Below are 19,756 nucleotides of genomic sequence, written 5' to 3'. Positions count from 1 at the left end.
AAATTTTTATTTTTGGATGAACTGTTCCTTTAAGCAAAACAACAATCGAGAACTGCAACGTCACGCTTGCGCAGTCGTGATTCTTCCTTTCGACGAAATTTCTCACTATGGCGCCTGTCGTAAGTTCGATCACACGGACCAAGTTAATAAAATAACAATGTTTCCATTCATTTCCATGTACACAACTCATCCGAAATGGCATTTTAATATATATCGCTGTCATAAAGTAACTTAAGTAATATCCCAATACGTAAGACAATTGTTATATTATTGAATGAACCCCGTGACGTGAAGTCACATTCGCAGGGAATAGTGTTTTTCTGATGATAATGACATGCCTGTCGTAGACACTAGACTTAGACTTAAAGTGCACATTCTGTGCAATTAATTGCAGAGGAAGCAGCAGAGCTCTAAAGGTGGGAAGAAGAAGAAGAAGCAGGTCCTGAAGTTCACGCTGGATTGCACGCATCCCGTTGAAGATGGTATCATGGATGCTGCCAACTTTGTGAGTAGATCAAGTCCTTATGAAGCCTGTTTGTGATTATTGCTGTGGAAATGTCAGATTACCACCGGCTGTCTGAGTTTGTCTCGTTTGCTTGTGTGTTTACAGGAGCAGTTCCTTCAGGAGCGAATCAAAGTCAACGGGAAAGCAGGAAACCTTGGAGGTGGAGTTGTCACCATTGAAAGAAGCAAGAGCAAAATCATAGTTTCTTCTGAGGTGGCCTTCTCCAAAAGGTTTGTCTGTTTTGATACATCTTGACTTGACTTTGTCAATTATTTTATTTTTTAGCTGCAACTTACATTATTACATATATTCCACTGTATTTATCTAATTTGCAGGTACCTGAAATATCTCACAAAGAAATACCTAAAGAAGAACAATCTCAGAGACTGGTTGCGTGTTGTGGCTAACACCAAAGAAAGCTATGAGCTTCGATACTTCCAGATCAACCAGGATGAGGAAGAAGAGGAGGACGAGGATTAAATTCTTGCTGTTTTTTTTGTGTTTTTTTTTACATTGAAATAAATTCATATAACTACATTTTACCCATTCAGATACACTTCTTTATCAATGCTGTTTCATGCTGGATGGACAAACTAAAAAGAATATTATTTGCATCTTGAGATAAAACAATGGCACTGACATATTTTAAGATATGCCGGTAAAATGAAACTGGTTAACCACAATGAAACTGAAGTAGCAGCAGATATTTTCTCCAATATTGTGATATACATTCAAGTGTAAAAGAATATTGGGGTGGAAAAATGTAGGGCTGACATGGTTATATGCATCAGCTGCTGATTGAATGCTGAGATGTGGACATTGCACTCAAAAGTAGAGGTAGATGATCGTGAGCTTGCAGGGACAAGTTTAAATGGTTCGAAAAGCCCTACATGTGTTACCAGAGAGAAGTCTGTCGTTTCACTGTCGGTCCAGTTATAATATTTCGATTAAACATTGAGGTAAATAAAAAACCACGAGCAGCTGAATTGTTAATAAAATCTAGAACATGCATTACGTAAATATTTATGGTGAATTTTCATTTCATGTCAATCTTAAGAGAAAAGCACACTGTTCTGCTAACTTGAGTAAAAACAAAACTACATAAAAGATCAGATCCATGGGTAAAAAATTACTGTGTAACAACATATACCAACTTACATGAACCTTTATTTAATATTAAGAAAACAAAATAACATTTTATAAATCAAAATAGGTGTTTAAATTCCAGTTCCTGGACATATACTGCTTAAACAAATTAACACATTTCTTGCAAGTACACAATTTAAAACTGTTGTTTTCATAGAACATAAAACATAAGCTTGTTGCTCGCCCACAAACTGGATGGACTCTTGTATGGACTTTCATACAGATTATGAAAGCTAACAATGCGATCACAGTTTAAGCCCAGGTGAACACAAAGAAATGGCACAGTATTTAACATTGCATGAAAAAAATGCTCTGTAAAGACATTATGGTCCCTGATGATGGGACAATCTACTCTTCTCAACATCAAGTTCATTATTTCCAAAACATGCTAACATCAACACGAGAACAGCATTTCTGTAATTTACATCACTAGCAAGGGCATCAACATTTATGACTTGCATTTCTAGAAAAGGGAGAATTAATTTAATAAAAATCTCACAGCTGATGTCTCATTTGCATTGCAGGAGTTGAAAATACTTCCCTGATTAGATTAACAGAAGTATGCATCTTGAAAATGGAGGGGGTAAAAAATCTTACCGATTAGCTACTTGATTTGAGGGAAATTATGTTCTTATCTATGGTGATGAAAACATGGAGCTGGAAGTAATGCAAGTGATGTTTAAAAGGTGAAGTGCCCCATAACACTTGAGATGTCATAGGACTAACTCAGCCTGAATCATCTCACTTTAAAAGGCACAAGAATGGAGTGAGTTTGTCTTTAAGTTAACACTAGTCCATTGATAGTCTGCATTAGAATGATTTAGCACCAGTTTTTGGAAGAGAGCAGACATGGATCTCACAGTAATTGTTACGGAAAAAATAAACAACAAAACAATCTGTGATAAACTTCCATTAGGAATGTTTAAGTAAAGGGGATGGATCCAGTGGAAACCCGAGTGCTCTGAGCAGATGCTGGTTTTATCGTGAAATTAAAACCGGCGCGTGACGCCACAATTACCATTCTGAAACACCCAAGGCTACACATATCAGTTAATGCAACTGCTTTGATACTTTAATCCGACACGTGGATTGTCTTTCAAAAATGTAATTTGATGTCCCAAAAAAATAAAAAATAAACAATCCCATCCCAACCAAACGGTGATTACCCAGGTGTGACCTAGTGAACAGAGGCATTCCATTAAAAAAAAAAAAGCCCCTGGAAAAAATAAGAATGGGGTCCAATCAGAGTGTTCGCGGGTTGTATTCGGGCAGCTTCTTGAGCTTTTCCTTCTCCTGCTCTGTGTCTTGTCGGGCAATAACCAGGGAGTGCGCATATCCCATCACCACCTGAAATGAAAGTTATCAGTTGCATACCTTTATATCACAGAGAACAGAATTGTGGGAGGATACGAGTCACGTTTTAGCCAGCAGAATTCACCTGTTCTGAATACACTCCATCCAGAGTTTTGACCTCTTGAGCAGTGGTGGAGGACTTGGGTTTGTTGTCACCATAGCCCTTAAAATGCAAAATTTTAATATGAGAAATTTGAAAACCATATACAACTACTGTTCAAAGGTTTAGGGTTGGTAAGATTTCTTAAATGTTTTTGAAAGAAGTCTCTTATGCTTTTGTGTTAAAAAATACTGTAAAATAGTAATACATTATTACAAATGAAAAACTATTTAAAATGTATTTCTGTATTCCTATGTGGATTTTCAGCATCGTTACTTTAGTCTTCAGTGTCACATGAATCTAAATGAGAAATCATTCTAATATGCTGATTTGATGCTCAAAAAACATTATTATCCATGTTGAAAACAGTTGTGCTTTTTAACATTTTGTAGGAACATTATAAATGTATTGAATCTTTACTGTCACTTTTGATTAATGCATCCATGCTGAATAAAAGTCTTATTTCAAATACTGTATATATTTTACTGACCCCAAACTTGTGTAGTTTGTTTTAAACAAGTCAAAGCCTTAAACAGAAGACAAACATACCAGCTCTCCAAATGTGGGCGATGGTCCCCAGCTAATGGTGCTATCATCCGCTGCAACGATAATACTGCTCTTCCTGAGAGGAATTATAGACAACATCTAATCAACATTCTACAAACATTTCAAAATGTTTTATGAAGACATTTTCAGAATCCTTTGCCTTTACCTACCCACAGGCCAGACTGCGAATCTTCCACCCGCACAGGTCCTGCACAGCTTTGGGGTACATGGTGGACTCACGGGACGTATTTGTCACTCCCCAGAAAAACAGACCACCTGAGGAAAGAGAAGCATTAACCACAAATACATTATGGGTATTCAATTGTGTCTTTTACCTAGGGAGGAATTACATGCTTACCCGCTTCATTCAAAGCAAAGGAACACTGGTAGCCACAGTATATTTGACCTGCTCCACGGCCTGGGAAGTCAAAGAGCTTGACTAATCGTGGGACCATTTCGTCTTTCTGTTCGGCATGGCCTAGTCGTCCATATCCCCCAAATCCCCACGAGAAAACACGCTTTTGGGAATCCAACACCAGCTGCGTGAAAGCAACCATATAATTCAGCCTTAATTCAAACATGTCTGCCTTGCACCACAATCCACAGACTTGCTCCTCACCGTGTGATTGCCGCCACATGCTACATCCCGAGCCACGACGTTGGGCACAGGAAGCACTTGGCCATCCTTGGTCTTCTCAATGAAAATGGCCACCCGTCTAGGGATCAGCTCGCAGTCAAACTCAATGCGCTGGGCACGAGCGATGAACTTTCCATCTGAGTTATGCCCTTTTTAATACAGAACAAAGTTGAATAATCAAACCGATGCATTTGGTAAATGTTTTTCAGTTAAAGGTATAGTTCACCCAAAATTAAAGTTAGTGTCATCATTTACTCACTCAAGTTGTTCCAAACCTGTACAAGTTTCTTTCTTCTGTTGAACACATAAGATGATATTTTAAAGAATGCTGGTAACCAGACAGTTGACAGTAACCATTAACTTCCATTGCATCCCCCCCCCCCCCCCCCCCATGATATAGAGGTCAAAGGGTGCCGTCAACTCTCTTTAAAATATCATCTTTTGTGTTCAACAGAAGAAAGAAACTCGTACAGGTTTGGAACAAGACTAGGATGACTAAATTACAATTTTGGATAAACTAAACATCCCTTTAAATAAGCATCATAGGACTACACTGTTGCATACCAAGTTGGCCGTATTCAGGACAACCGAAAGAATAAAGGTTCCCCTTGCAGTCCACAATCATACTGAACTCTGCGCCACAGGCCACTTTGACTATCGGCTGCCCGTTGTACTGGATCTGTAGGTAAATAAATGCAGCTGTTTTCTAGAGCATTTAAAACACAATAAACATGTTCCAGTGAAGCCCCATTAAGTAAATTAAACCAAGGGAGAGTCTTACTGTAGCAGGGCTGAGCACAGCATCTGTCTGATTGCCCTGACCTAGCTGACCCAGTTTGTTTTCTCCAAAGGTGTAGACAGTACCATTTTCTGTGAGACAAAGCATAAGAACAGCTCAATGGAGTTACATTATCATTATAACAATGCAACAAATTATAATAACTGCAATTATAAGACAAACACTTTGCATTTAGCAGACGGTTGCCTACCTGTTAAAGCCATGGTGTGGTTTCTACCACAGGCAGCAGCTACTATCACTTCCTCCCCCAGACCCTCAACTAGTTTTGGAGCCTCCAATCGTTTAGTGTCTCCATGACCCAACTGCCCTTTATCATTACGACCTGAGAGGGACCAGGAACAGAAATTAGGAACAGGATTTCCGCATGTTTTGCAGCATGAATTTATTTTTTTCAGTTGTTTTTGGGTACTGTTTTATTTTTATTTTTTTATAAAGATTGCTGGATTTTTATTACACTGGATGTGACAGTTGCCGCGCCGCACCACAACAAAGCGATATTGAGCGTGTGAACGCAATGGCTAACCAGAGGTGTTTAAAAATCTGTTCAACAGCGCTCAAAATGCTAGAAGGAAATGTTGGTAGTCACATTTTTTACATTTCAGTACCGACTTCACCGAAAAAAAAACAGTGTAAAACAGTGCTTTGTGATTTTCAGGTAGGTCTAACAGATGCTGTATATTCAGAAACTGAATAAACAAACACTGGACAGTCTTCACTGCATAAATTATAAATCTAATATAGATTATTCTGTATTAAAGCCTCAAGTTATTCAGTCAAGAGCAGGGGGTGATTTTCTCTTTGTCTTTGATTAACATTAATGACCAACAGCAGAGGGTTTATTAGGCTGCTGTCACTTTAAGACCTGCTGAAACACTGGTGTGGTGTGGACACTTACCCCAGCTCCAGAGTTTGCCCTCTGTGGTGATGATGAGACTGTGGGCAGCACAGGGACCAGACACCACACAGCTAACCTCGACATCATTGAGACACCCATAGCGATGGGGACCCCACAGATTCTGCCCAAGGTTCCTATAAGCAACTGGAAAAACACACACAGACACACATGAATACTCTCTAACAACAGTGAAGACTCTATAAATGACTGCCACCCACACAGTTCCTCTTTCTTATTTTAAGTGTTGTCAATTTCAGCACCTGGCTGATTTATCTTAGGTTTTTGATGTTGGTGGTTTATTTAAAAACTCCCCTGTTCTGATGTTCAAAATATGACTTAACAGTTACGGCAAATTATATCCCGTTTATCTCACATAGAAGTGTAAAGTCTAGTACTTTAAATGTTTTTTTGAAAAAATAATAAATTTATTCACCAAGGATGCAATATATTGATCAAAAGTGAGAGTAAGGGCTGATACAAAAAATAAATACTTCAATTAAATGCTGTTCTTTTGACATTTCTATTGAAGAATCCTGAAAAGAAAAAAGTATGACGGCTTCCACAAACATATTAAGCAGCATCTGTTTTCAACATTGATAATAATAAGAAATGTTCCTCGAGCACCAAATCAGCATATATGAATGATTTCTGAAGGATCATATGACTCTGAAGACTGGAGTAATGATGCTGAAAATTCAGCTTTACCCTCACAGGAAAAAAATACATTTAAAAAAATAGAAAACAATTATTTAAAATTGCAACAATATTTCAAAATATTGCTATTTTTAACTAACCAACTTAATACCAGTATCTATGTGTTGTTGGGATCATAAATTATCTAGTTGTTATACAGATCAAAACAGCACTTTAATAGGCACAGGTCTATGGCATTTATGGCACTATCCACCACTTCATCTTAAATTGCCAATACGTGTATGTCAGCATTTCTTTCTTTAAATCTCTGGTTTCACAATGTCCCATTAACAGATTAGCAAATATGACTCACTTGGGCGAGACTTTCCTGAAACTATACTGTAACCCAAATATCTCTGGCTCATTGCGTGATCATACCTTGCTGTTTTGGCACTTCTTTTCTGCCAATCAGGTCCCAGTTGGTGGCTCCAAAAACAAGCAGCTGACCTTTGACTTTGGGAACCTCAAGTTTCTGCACAACAGAAAGAACAAGAAATCCATTAATACAGTTTTTTAACTGAGCTCTAAAGACCCACAGGGGGTGCTTGGGGGAACAGGTACAAATATTTACAAATTTATGTTTTCAAAGCTATCAAAGTAAAATATGTTAGCTTATTTTTTAAATTATTTTAAAGGTTTACAGCTAACATTAAAATAAAGGAAAAAAAGATACCGTTATCGTAACAAAGTAAACATTCTTCAGATAATATTTTAATAATGCATTGTTTTTAGAACAATGACAACATAACAGTGCATCATTAACCTTGAAAAATGTAAATGAGGAGAAATAAGCCTCCATACTTATTAAATATACAGCAGCTTTTTCAAGGGTTCCATAACTAAATTGTCATATTTGGAGGTCCTTGGCAATAACACGTTTGATGCTAGTGTATATATGTAAATATCAAGTGCATGAGTATATATGCATACAGTAGATAGAAGCGATAAGTATGCAATTATATGTCCTTACAATCTTCTCCTTCACATCATCAGCCACAGTGACCGGCTGCAGACCCGCTTTAGCTGCTGGTTTCCCAGGTTTCTTTGTGTTTTCTTGTTCAAAGTCATCAAACTCCTCATCACTGCTAAACTCCCTTTCCTTTTTCTTTCCACCTCCTCTTTTTCTCTTCAATCCACCGTTCCCAGACACATCTGTCTGCTTCTTGCGTGGGGGCATAGTACAAAATCCTACAATAAAAACAAAACAAAAAAAAGTAGTTGGGAAGCATTTTACCGGTCTGACAATAAATGGACAGAAAGAAGAATCAAACGAGCCGAAAACATCCGACTGAAGAAACAAAGTCAATATGATTCAAATCTCTTGCTGATCCAAATTCCCAATTATCTCACAGCGAAGGAATCCTTAAGAAAACACACACATGCTTTGCGTATTAGTAATGTCAAGGCATGGCTTCTTGGTCTATATGATAATATAAATAAAGTGTTGTAAAAAGCAGTGGTCCTGTGCTATGCTAACACACTAGCAGCGCTGTAACAAAAGAATCAGCAGCAACGCGTCTGTCTCACTCCGTCTCCATTTGTTTCTTTGTTATGTTTTATAACGCAGCTGCCGGTTAGCCAACTAGCACCGCTCTGCTTCAACCAGACTAGTAACTAAACTATTCCCTTACCCACGTGTTATATCTGCCCCCGTCCCGTAAAAAAGTCAAAATCATCAACTTATACCCCATGGAAAGTGCGTTTGAAAAACATAACGTTTACAGATGTTTAAGTTATGATGCAGACGTAGCCGTGTTAGCATGCTATACTGCATTTGCATCCGAAGCCGCAATCATAAACATCGAGAATATTATAACTCACCTGAGTAAAACTTCCCCCCCTCTACTTTAAATACAAATATCTAAGTTGACGGAATATAGACGTGTCAAGTCAAGTGGCTGCGGCTTGGTCTGTTGTGCTGAAAGACGCGTTTATTATGCAAGGAGATTTCCTGATTCAGATGCTCTACTTATGTCTGTCCGTCTTCCTCGTTTTTTGATTGATTCGGAACAAAAGACTCGCAGACTCGCGATCAAACCACGTGGGTTCAGCGCACACTCAGGGCTTTATACCGCACACATCTGTCTGGCGGAGAGATCGCTGAATGTCCACTATAGAATCTCAAAGAGTTGTACATTTAACATGATTTTAAAGTCATTCGTGTAGAAGTACACAGAAAAGTTTAATTTACTTAAAAAAAATGTAAGTTTACCTGTGTTGCTTGGAATTAAAGCGTTGAGCTCAAAGAGGTATTTTCCTCTATTCTCTTCACTACGTTAATTTAAGTTCAGATATACAATTAAAACACTCATGCAACTTTCATGGCAGTGCGTGTAGTCCATACAACAAAAACACGAGAATGGGATGGAGAACGAACTACAAATTTGAGTCCGTTGATGAGACTACAGCGCCATCTGCTGAGTTGGGTGACATGCCGATCGTCGACTAATTTGAAACGGATTGTTGTTTTTGTGTCCTTAAAAATATCTATATATCCCTTCTTCCGACTACAACCTCTGTTATGCTTTCATGTGCAAAGCGGTGTCCGTTTAAATGAAAAAGAAGGGAATTCTGTAGACGCAGTGTACACGGTAAGTGTGCGTCTGTCTGATCATTGATTGTGGCCCACATAAACAAATCTCATGACATAAAAAAATTATAGGTTGTGCAATTTTAATAGAATGTCATTTTTCAATATAAAGGTTTTTAATGCAGTCTAAAATCAACCCACAAGGCATTCACTGTTCTTGATCAGGTGCACATTATTTAAATGATGATTCCCATCATGATATGAGGTTAACTGCACTGCTAAAAGAAAATTGCACTAGTTCGCCTGTCCATTCAGTCTTAAAGGTTTATAGTAAACTAACTTTGCTTGCTGTCCAGGGAGGAGGCTCGAACCCGAGGCTTGAGCTCTGAGTTCATTTTTAAGTGCAATCAATTTCAAATTAAATTACATAACTGACTTAAACTGAAAAAATAGTTGAATCTTTTATAACTTATAAAAAAGTTGAAATTGCTTAACTTATTTTGACGAGTTAAAAATATTTAAAAATGTAAAAATATACTGTATGTCAACTTATTGATCTTGTAATTTATTTTTTACAGTGTTTGAACTTCATGTAAAGAGATGATCACACCAAGGTGCATTTAAATAAAGATCTTAAAGGCAAAAACACGTTTTATTTTAACAGTCAGAGACAATTGCCACATACATCTATCTATCTATCTATCTATCTATCTATCTATCTATCTATCTATCTATCTATCTATCTCTCTATCTCCTGCTGCCCCCAGCAAGGAACTATTGAAAGAAAAGTTGCTCTTCTGTGATTGGTGGGATTGCAGGCCTGATCATCTGCTATTGGCTGGCTGTTTCTTTGAGTATTTGCATACTGCTCTCTCCTGATGTACGGCAGGGGGAAGGAGTGAGTGCAAAGAAAGGAAAAAAGGGAGGGACTGAGGGAAAATAAAGAGGGAGAAGAGTTTTCATATTCTTCGGAGAAGCCGCGTCAGTTAATGCATTGGGAGTCTCAGAACTTGTTTCTCCACTAAAAGAAAACAATCAAAATCAGCTCTTTACAGTTGCTGTGCTTTCTGATGAAGAGACAGTGGTGTCATCAATTGTAGATTCACAGATGGCTGCACTGCGCAAAGATGGGAGCAGACATGACAATGGATCTGTATTGATAGCTTGTGATCAATAAGGACAATATCAGAGGGGTGACATTTAAGGGACGTAAAGCCAGGCTTGTGAGTAAGTCTTTCTTTGGAATAAGAGCAAAAAAATGTAGTGCTTATGTTGTTTTACATATGAAAATATAACAGTGCAACAAAGCCTCACTAGGGGGGAGTGAGACTGTAGATTAATATAAAAATCCATCCAGACTCTCAGATGAAAAAAATGATTGTGCATAATAATCTGACCACTTTGTGCCATCTAATTCATTTACTGATATTATTGATTTCATAATAAAGAACATGTTGGAAATGGGTTTGTTTTCTTTTGTGATATGAAGATTCTGTGATAATTATTTGATATTAATATAATTGTGGCCTCTACTGATCAATGGCAGACAAAAACAACTATATTTCACCTGATTGCAATAGTGGATCACTGTCTACGGTCGGTATATTTGTGATATTTAAATGAATCTGACATCTATTTATCAGTCCAGTGCTAAAGCTAATCTGAGAGCAGAGATCATGGTCTGTCCTTCAGCCTTACCCACCAGTGGTTTGATATCAGCTGACTCACATGGGATCAAACCATTCATGTTGGTCATTTTTAACCTCAAGGCTACAGTTTGTTTTATTGGAAAAGCTTGTCTTCCTTGCTTATCTAGTGCATTGGTTAACTGTGAATTTACATAGCAGGAAGTAGCGAATGATATCATTGTAAATTAGGGAGAAGTCTGTGAAAAGAGGTGGCATGGAGAGTTAATATGTGTGGCGGTCCAGATGCCTCTCTCATTCTGCCTGTGTCCAAGGTGATTCCTGTGTTATTTATTTGAAAGGAGTTTCTAGGCCATTCAATGGGCTTGCAGTTCTTACTATGTGTGCTTTACTCTCAACCATTCAACCTTGCTGTGCTCTCTCCGAGTGGGAAAGATGCTATTTTCCTTTGTCTATTCACTGGCTTCAGCCTAGTCTTTCCCCTGCCCTTCTTTCTAGTGAATAATTCATGCACTGACCTCCAGCTGCTGGGTCATATCTATCAGGAAACAAGATTGACAGAAACTCTTTTCAAGTACTTTTGTGAAGTTCGGCTGTCACTTTTATCTAAAGCAAATTATGGTGTATTCAAAGACAGTATTTGTTTCCTGGGAATCAAACTCAGAGTCATGACCTTGGCGTTATGAAAGAGATCAAAAGTGGTTAATGAATTGCTGTCTCATTTTATTCTAAATACTGGTATTGACGCAACTAAACCTGCACATTTCTTTGTATCACCCTCCGGTCATTCCTCTCGGTTGAGTTGTGTTGTTCTGACACATGCTGAGAGTCTTTCCCAGTAAATGTGGGAGGATATGTTGTGTGAGGATTCAGCTGGTAAGACAAGCCTGGATCTGCCACACACTGTTGAGGAATGTAACATTTTCACCCTGTCTCCTTTAGTAACCTGTAATGTCCAACATAGGACAACAAAAGTCACTTTTCACTGAAGTCTAGAGGTGTGATGTTAGATACGCTACAGTATTGAGTTTCACTGTCATACAGAATATCCTGTGTGTTTAGGGACTTTGGATTGAGCATTTTAGAGTAAATGTGTTAACAAATTTCTCTTTTACAGGAGTGCAGACATGACTACATATTAAACTTCATGGCATCTCCAGAATCTCTTAACCCTCCTAAAAAAGGTTAGTACGTGTATCATGCTGCTGGTTGATTTCTTGATGTGTTAGATAATTAAAACATATTTAAAGGGGTGGCTGATTTCACTTTTCTAACTTTCTAACTTTAGTTAGTGTGTAATGTTGCTGTTGGAGCATAAACAACATCTGCAAAGTTACAACGCTCAAAGTTCAAAGCAAAGGGAGATATTTGCTTCTAAAGAAATTGCTTTTTAAGGACTACAACAAACGGCTGGTAGGGACTACACAACATTTCTCCCGGGTTAGTGACATCAAAAACCCTACAATTTACATAAACCCCGCCCCCGGGAACACGATTTATAGATGACCAAGACAGAATATGCTAATCAATGACTAGAAGATAACTACACATAAGCTACATAAATTCATCAACTAACCATTCAGAAATGTTGTCTACATGTTGTCACTTCTTCTTGAGTCTCTCCATCTTTGTCCGACTCCGGTTGAACATAAAAGGCTTTTAAGTTTTTGAAATGATCAGTTCTTGTCTGTATAAGGTAATCAAGCTGCTAACACACTCGGGCTCTTGAAACTTCGCCCTCTTTGCCGGGTGCAGCAGCTCATTTGCATTTAAAGGGACACAGGCGTTTTTGTTCACCCTCAAAAAGTCACAATTTGAACATGCTATAAAAAATATCTGTGGATAAAAACCCATGCAGATCAATATTTTTGCATTTTCTTATATGCTTTTGTTTTTTTTATATTTCTATAGCTTTTTTTCAGTTTTAGTTATTTTTATACTTCAGCTTAAACATTTGTCATTTAGTTGCAAAAGCAACATTTCTCATTTTAGTTTTTCATATTTGATTTTATTTATTTTTAATTTACTGAAATCACTTTTTAATAGTTTTAGTTTTACAGCTGCAGACCCTTATGACTTGAGAATAATTATTGTCAAGTTTCTTAAAATAACAGATAAATTGACATTTTATGACAGGGCAAGTTTAGTTCAGGTTGTAAAATGTCACGTGGTGCGGATATTTATGATATATTTGTTAACATAATAATTAAGGTGTGTACACACACATGCATTCAAGATGTTAGGATAATGAAATATGTTTATAATTAAATCAATGATTACTCCAAACGAAACTTTTCTTAAAAATGGTATACCATATGCATATGAGACGAGTACATTCAAGAACTTGGCATATGTGTTTTAAACTAGATTTTAAGAAGATTTTCTTTATCTTGGACACACTTATTATACATCATTAACCCACTTAGTATGATTCAAATTAAAATCTTCCAAACCCAGTGGTGCTTAGTCATGATTTGGTAGTCCTGCCAAGATGTTTTAGGAGGTACGTCATGTGACATCACACTGTTCACGGCTCTCTCTGGTACAAACAAGGCCCAAACAATGGGTATCTGTGCATGACACATTAGGGTGCGCTCTTTTCAAACAAAGAGAAACCATAATTACAGTTTAAGAGCTATTAATGAACACAGTATGTCACCTGTTCTGGTATATTAGAGAATAGTATAGTGTGTAAAACTCTGAAACACAGTTACCTAGTTGAGGGAATACGGCATTACCCTCTTAATCTCCAGAGAGCTTGGAAAACTGTAGCGCTCAAGGTAACTGACCATATGCTGCAGCAGAACAATTCTTCCACCATATGTCACCTGCTCTTGACACACATCTATCCTGAAGCCATGGAGACTGCTTGCATGAGACAATCGCTTAAATTTCTAGTGTCACCCAAAATCCACCTGGCCGGGTCTAAGAGGTTCTCATACTTCTGCTGGAGTGAGGGGAATGAGGACAAGAGGCATGGTAAACAATTGTTTTGTTGGTTTAGTGATTGTTGAAGGGAATAGAGCACATGAGAACTGCATGATTACAGACCTTTAGAGCCATTTTAAAGTCATGTGAGCTTATATTGACTTGAGTAACTGATTCATGTTATTTTATAAGATAAATGTGCACCAGGGAAAAATCGGAGGGCACTTAAAGCAGGGAAATTTGTAACATAGAAATGTGAGCATAGACATTTCTTCTTTGTTGTAATTGGTTGCTACACTGCTGATATGCACAACCCACTTTCATAGTGGAAGCAAGTGAAAACATTTACTGGTATGAAGTACTTTCAGTTGAGTAGTCTCTATAGAGACCATATGGTCACATGTGTAATCCTGCTCTTTACATGATCTGTTTTTCTCCGTCCAGTGCAGAGTGTGTAATCTCTATCCCTGTGCTTTGGCTCCTTTGCTAAACGTATCGTTCCAACAACTGGTCAGAAAAGGCCAAAAAGTGATGCAATGTTTTTGTCGCTTAACTTGACTTTGAAGTTAACAACAAAATATATATTGTGCCACTACTCTACCGGATTCAGCTCACAACACACACACACACCTTTGGTGTGTGTTACAGATTGTTTTTGTCTGTATTATTTTATCCATCTGTTCAATGTTTGTGGTGTATGTTATCAGAGGGAGGGAGTTTTGGCTTTAAGCTTGTGAGTTTTGGGTGTTTTTCTGAACAAATCTGATGACTCATAAGAGTTTTGTCTGTTATGGTCAAAACATATTTTTGAGCCTCCTCTTTGACTCAATCCAGCATCATAATGGAATACAAATGTAGCTGCTTAGATACAGAGTGTGCACTGAATTATAAAGACGCAATGTTTTGTTTGTTGTCTTTATGCTTTTTATGTGAAATTGCATTATACAGGCTAAGTCACATTGCAATCAGTCCGTAGCAGGCAGGTCCTAGAGCTGTGTGGCTTAGTTTTTACACTGATAAACGCAATGCTCAAAAAATAAAATAGATATACAGGCCCAGGGTTGTTCTCTATTCTTAAAATCCACATATCTCAGAATCCATGTTTGTGATAATGTACAACAAGGCTTGGAGGTGGGCAAGTCAGAACACCATCACAACACTCAAACAACTACAACAATGTATTTTAAGTATTTTTTAATGTAAATTAAGAGGTGAGAAAGTATCATGAATTGACAACTCTTTATTTATTGGCAAGCAATATGTGCAACATGTTCCATTCCCTCTCTTAGAGGTGATTAGGAACAGCTTAAAGCTTAAAGTGCCCCTATTAAGGTTTCAAATTCCTTTTCATGCAGTGTGTAATATAGCTGTTTGTGAATGTAAACGTTCTACAAAGTTATTGTAAAGTTGGGGGATAAAGGCCCTCTGAAGTAAAGCGATGTGTAAGAAAAATATCCATCTTTAAAACTTTCGGTAGACGGCCGTACGCAAGTTGACTCACGCCAAAAGAGTAACCCTTGAACTTAACGCACAACGTAATGACGAACGCGGTTGCCTGTCAAAGCTTACGCTACTCCTACATCCTACGTCATACATCGTCAAGTGTTATTCTTTTGTCGTAAGTCGACTTGCATACGGCCGTCTGCCGGAAGCTAGTTATTTTAGTCGATAAAGTTTTATGGATATTTTTCTTGCATTTTTCTTCTGAACTTTCTTCAGAATACCCCCCAGACCCATTTCGAGCACTGTTATCGCGGATAGATGATCTTTGATGGACTTCCAAAAAAATATACCCATTGACTCCCATTATAAAGCTTGGAAGAGCCAGGACATTTTTTTTTATATAACTCCGATTGTATTCGTCTAAAAGAAGAATGTAATATACACCTAGGTTGGCTTAAGGGTAAGTAAATCATGGGCTGATTTAAATTTTTGGGTGAACTATCCCATTAACCTAAATGACAGACAGCAGCAGGAATATTATGTTGCTGTCACTTTAAGAGCTGCAAAGATCTATTATACTGATACACATGCAACTTATTTCCCAACTGTTTATGTTCACTTAAGACATAACCAATGGTGTTTAAGCGAAAACTCACCAAGCTGGGCATTTTGACATATTTATGTGTGTATTTGACCGTTTACGCACGAACCCGAAGCTCAAAGTTCACTTTGCTTCTCTGTGTTCCTCTCTGTCTCAGAAACGTTCACACAGAAAGCCACTTGGGGAACACTCAGAATACCATTGCAACACTCAAACAACCAGAACACCATGGCAACACTCAAATAGCCACTAAGAACACTATCGCAGCACTCAAACAGCCACTTAGAACACCATCACAACGCAAACAACCACTCAGAACACCATCACAACGCAAACAACCACTTAGAACACCATCGCAACACTCAAAGAGCCACTCAGAACACTATAGAACACAATCGCAACACTCAAACAGCCACTCAGAACACCATCGCAACACTCAACAGCCACTCAGAACACCATCGCAACACTCAACAGCCACTCAGAACACCATCGCAACACTCAACAGCCACTCAGAACACCATCGCAACACTCAACAGCCACTCAGAACACCATCGCAACACTCAACAGCCACTCAGAACACCATCGCAACACTCAAACAGCCACTCAGAACACCATCGCAACACTCAAACAACCACTTAGAATACCATTGCAACACTCAACAAACACTCAACAACCACTCAGAACACCATCGCAACACTCAACAGCCACTCAGAACACCATCGCAACACTCAAACAACCACTTAGAACACCATCGCAACACTCAAACAACCATTCAGAACACCATCGCAACACTCAAACAATCACTCATAACACCATCGCAACACTCAACAGCCACTCAGAACACCATCGCAACACTCAACAGCCACTCAGAACACCATCACAACACTCAACAGCCACTCAGAACACCATCGCAACACTCAACAGCCACTCAGAACACCATCGCAACACTCAAACAACCACTTAGATCACGATCGCAACACTCAACAGCCACTCAGAACACCATCGCAACACTCAAACGGCCACTCAGAACACCATCGCAACACTCAAACGGCCACTCAGAACACCATCGCAACACTCAACAGCCACTCAGAACACCATCGCAACACTCAACAGCCACTCAGAACACCATCGCAACACTCAAAAGCCACTCAGAACACCATCGCAACACTCAAACAACCACTTAGAACACCATCGCAACATTCAAACAGCCACTCAGAACACCATCGCAACACTCAATAGCCACTCAGAACACCATCACAACACTCAACAGCCACTCAGAACACCATCGCAACACTCAACAGCCACTCAGAACACCATCGCAACACTCAAACAACCACTTAGAACACCATCGCAACATTCAAACAGTCACTCAGAACACCATCGCAACACTCAAACGGCCACTCAGAACACCATCGCAACACTCAAACGGCCACTCAGAACATCATCGCAACACTCAAACGGCCACTCAGAACACCATCGCAACACTCAAACGGCCACTCAGAACACCATCGCAACACTCAACAGCCACTCAGAACACCATCGCAACACTCAAACAACCCCTTAGAACACCATCGCAACACTCAAACAGCCACTCAGAACACCATCGCAACACTCAACAGCCACTCAGAACACCATCGCAACACTCAATAGCCACTCAGAACACCATCGCAACACTCAACAGCCACTCAGAACACCATCGCAACACTCAAACAGCCACTCAGAACACCATCGCAACACTCAACAGCCACTCAGAACACCATCGCAACACTCAATAGCCACTCAGAACACCATCGCAACACTCAACAGCCACTCAGAACACCATCGCAACACTCAGACGGCCACTCAGAACACCATCGCAACACTCAAACGGCCACTCAGAACACCATCGCAACACTCAAACGGCCACTCAGAACACCATCGCAACACTCAACAGCCACTCAGAACACCATCGCAACACTCAACAGCCACTCAGAACACCATCGCAACACTCAACAGCCACTCAGAACACCATCGCAACACTCAAACAACCACTTAGAACACCATCGCAACACTCAAACAGCCACTCAGAACACCATCGCAACACTCAAACAGCCACTCAGAACACCATCACAACACTCAAACAGCCACTTAGAACACTTAGAACTGGGTATCACAATGATTTTAATAATAATAATAATAATAATTCATTACATTTATATAGCGCTTTTCTGGACACTCAAAGCGCTTTACATAGAAGGGGGGGTCTCCTCAACCACCACCAATGTGCAGCATCCACCTGGATGATGCGACGGCAGCCATATTGCGCCAGAACGCCCACCACACACCAGCTTACTGGTGGAGAGGAGACAGTGATGAAGCCAATTAGTATATATATATAGGAGGATGATTAGGAGGCCATGATGGACAGAGGCCACTGGGCAAATTTGGCCAGGATGCCGGGGTTACACCCCTACTCTTTCGAAAGATATCCTGGGATTTTTAATGACCACAGAGAGTCAGGACCTCGGTTTAACGTCTCATCCGAAGGACGGCGCTCTTTGTCAGTATAGTGTCCCCGTCACTACACTGGGGCGTTAGGACCCACACAGACTACAGGGTGAGCGCCCCCTGCTGGCCACACTAACACCTCTTCCAGCAGCAACCTGGTTTTCTCAGGAGGTCTCCCATCCAAGTACTAACCAGGCTCAGCCCCGCTTAGCTTCAGTGGGAAACCAGTCTTGGGCTACAGGGTGATATGGCTGCTGGTGATATGGCTTAAGTGTTACAATGAACACTTAAGTTGGAATGCTCAGAAAACCACTCAGAACATGTACTCTCTGTCAAAAAAAAAAGAACACGTACTCTCAAACTTTCAGAACAACTACATATTATCAACACTAAAAAACACTCAGAACACCATTATAGGAACCACATACAATCAAACAACCTCCCAGAACACCCTAGCAACTGCATAGCAATGCCGTGGCAACCAGGAAATGTAAAAATGTGTTTCTTATCTTATTTTTGTCATTTAAATTGAGCCCTTGTGTTATTTCAGAGTCCATGGTTCCTGGTGTGACTCAGAAGCCACAGGAGGAGGAAGAGGATGGTGATGAAGATGAGGAAACTGGTGAGAAGTTCGAGTTTGATGACAGCGAAGACGAGCAGAATACAGTGGAGAACTCTGTTCAGAATAAAGAGTCAAGAACTCCTCATGTGGATGCTGAGCATTCAGAGAGTACTAAAGGTAGCACTGCCGCAAATGCACTTTATTGTCAAGCTATGAAGCGTGTTACACAGCATAATCAGCCAACAGTAAATGGAGGGACCCCTGCTGGTCTGGAGGACCAAAATATCCCCACACATCCTCACACAATATACCCAGGTCAGTCTGCAATAAGTGTTAATCACATAATATGACTGTATTTATGTGTAAAATGTTATGTATGTGAAATCAGACATGGGTAGACATTTGGTAAATTAAACATACTTTCTTTTCTCCCTGCAGACATGGTAGCCAGACAATCTCCTGATGGGTAAGAATGTTTGTGTTAACACATCTGAATTTATGACAGACTTTTTTATGCCTTATGTGTTATGCTTTGAACAAATTTCACTTGAATATCTTGAACCTTATTATTCCTAAACAGGATGTCATTCATAGAGACACTACAATTATTTATATGCTTACTGTTTGAAGTGTTTTTCCCCTAAAGGACTTTATTATACATTCTGTCTTAGCTGTGAAGACCTAGGGTTGATTATTTACCTCATGTGAACACGTTGTACTGTATTAGTTATTAAACAATCTGCTTTGGCTCTAATGACATCTAGTGAAAATGTTTTGTGCCTATTAACACTGCATGATAAGAATAAACATGAAGGGACAGTATTTCAATACTTTTACATTCATGTTTTTTTAGGAGTTCCATCTCAGCCGAACCTCGAGTAGCCG

General features: G+C 39.2%; 3 protein-coding genes across 4 annotated transcripts in view; 2 read left to right on the top strand and 1 right to left on the bottom strand.

The window, feature by feature from the left end:
* Positions 1-41: 41 nt before the first annotated feature.
* On the top strand, positions 42-1,042 carry LOC306985657 (large ribosomal subunit protein eL22-like). Its single transcript, XM_079588160.1, has 4 exons — positions 42-119; positions 395-505; positions 611-735; positions 841-1,042. Exons 1-4 carry the CDS (start codon positions 108-110, stop codon positions 983-985), a joined length of 393 nt encoding a protein of 130 aa, XP_079444286.1. The 5' UTR covers positions 42-107; the 3' UTR covers positions 986-1,042.
* A 612-nt stretch (positions 1,043-1,654) lies between these two features.
* On the bottom strand, positions 1,655-9,025 carry rcc2 (regulator of chromosome condensation 2). Of its 2 annotated transcripts, none has more exons than XM_079588159.1 (13): positions 8,887-9,025; positions 7,645-7,862; positions 7,053-7,146; positions 5,982-6,125; positions 5,277-5,408; positions 5,069-5,157; positions 4,852-4,966; positions 4,270-4,436; positions 4,009-4,189; positions 3,821-3,926; positions 3,654-3,726; positions 3,090-3,167; positions 1,655-2,998 (listed from the first exon to the last, which is right to left on the bottom strand). In XM_079588159.1, exons 2-13 carry the CDS (start codon positions 7,849-7,851, stop codon positions 2,894-2,896), a joined length of 1,491 nt encoding a protein of 496 aa, XP_079444285.1. In that variant the 5' UTR covers positions 7,852-7,862; positions 8,887-9,025; the 3' UTR covers positions 1,655-2,893. The 2 variants fall into 2 exon arrangements, with proteins under 2 accessions (XP_079444285.1, XP_079444284.1); XM_079588158.1 differs by lacking the exon at positions 8,887-9,025 and adding an exon at positions 8,496-8,715.
* Positions 8,996-19,756, top strand: part of arhgef10lb (Rho guanine nucleotide exchange factor (GEF) 10-like b) — a gene marked incomplete at its 5' end in the record, with an annotated part of 42,096 nt that continues 31,335 nt past the window's right edge. Inside the window, 5 exons of the mRNA XM_079588855.1 lie at positions 8,996-9,265; positions 11,968-12,034; positions 18,860-19,186; positions 19,310-19,337; positions 19,725-19,749. Coding sequence (XP_079444981.1) covers positions 8,996-9,265; positions 11,968-12,034; positions 18,860-19,186; positions 19,310-19,337; positions 19,725-19,749 — 717 coding nt within the window. The remainder of the gene's footprint in view (positions 9,266-11,967; positions 12,035-18,859; positions 19,187-19,309; positions 19,338-19,724; positions 19,750-19,756) is intronic.

This window comes from Phoxinus phoxinus (assembly GCF_949152265.1).
Source record: "Phoxinus phoxinus genome assembly, chromosome: 18".
Taxonomy (NCBI): domain Eukaryota; kingdom Metazoa; phylum Chordata; class Actinopteri; order Cypriniformes; family Leuciscidae; genus Phoxinus; species Phoxinus phoxinus.
Note: the sequence above shows the minus strand (reverse complement) of the source record. Positions and strands in the feature narration are given on the sequence as shown.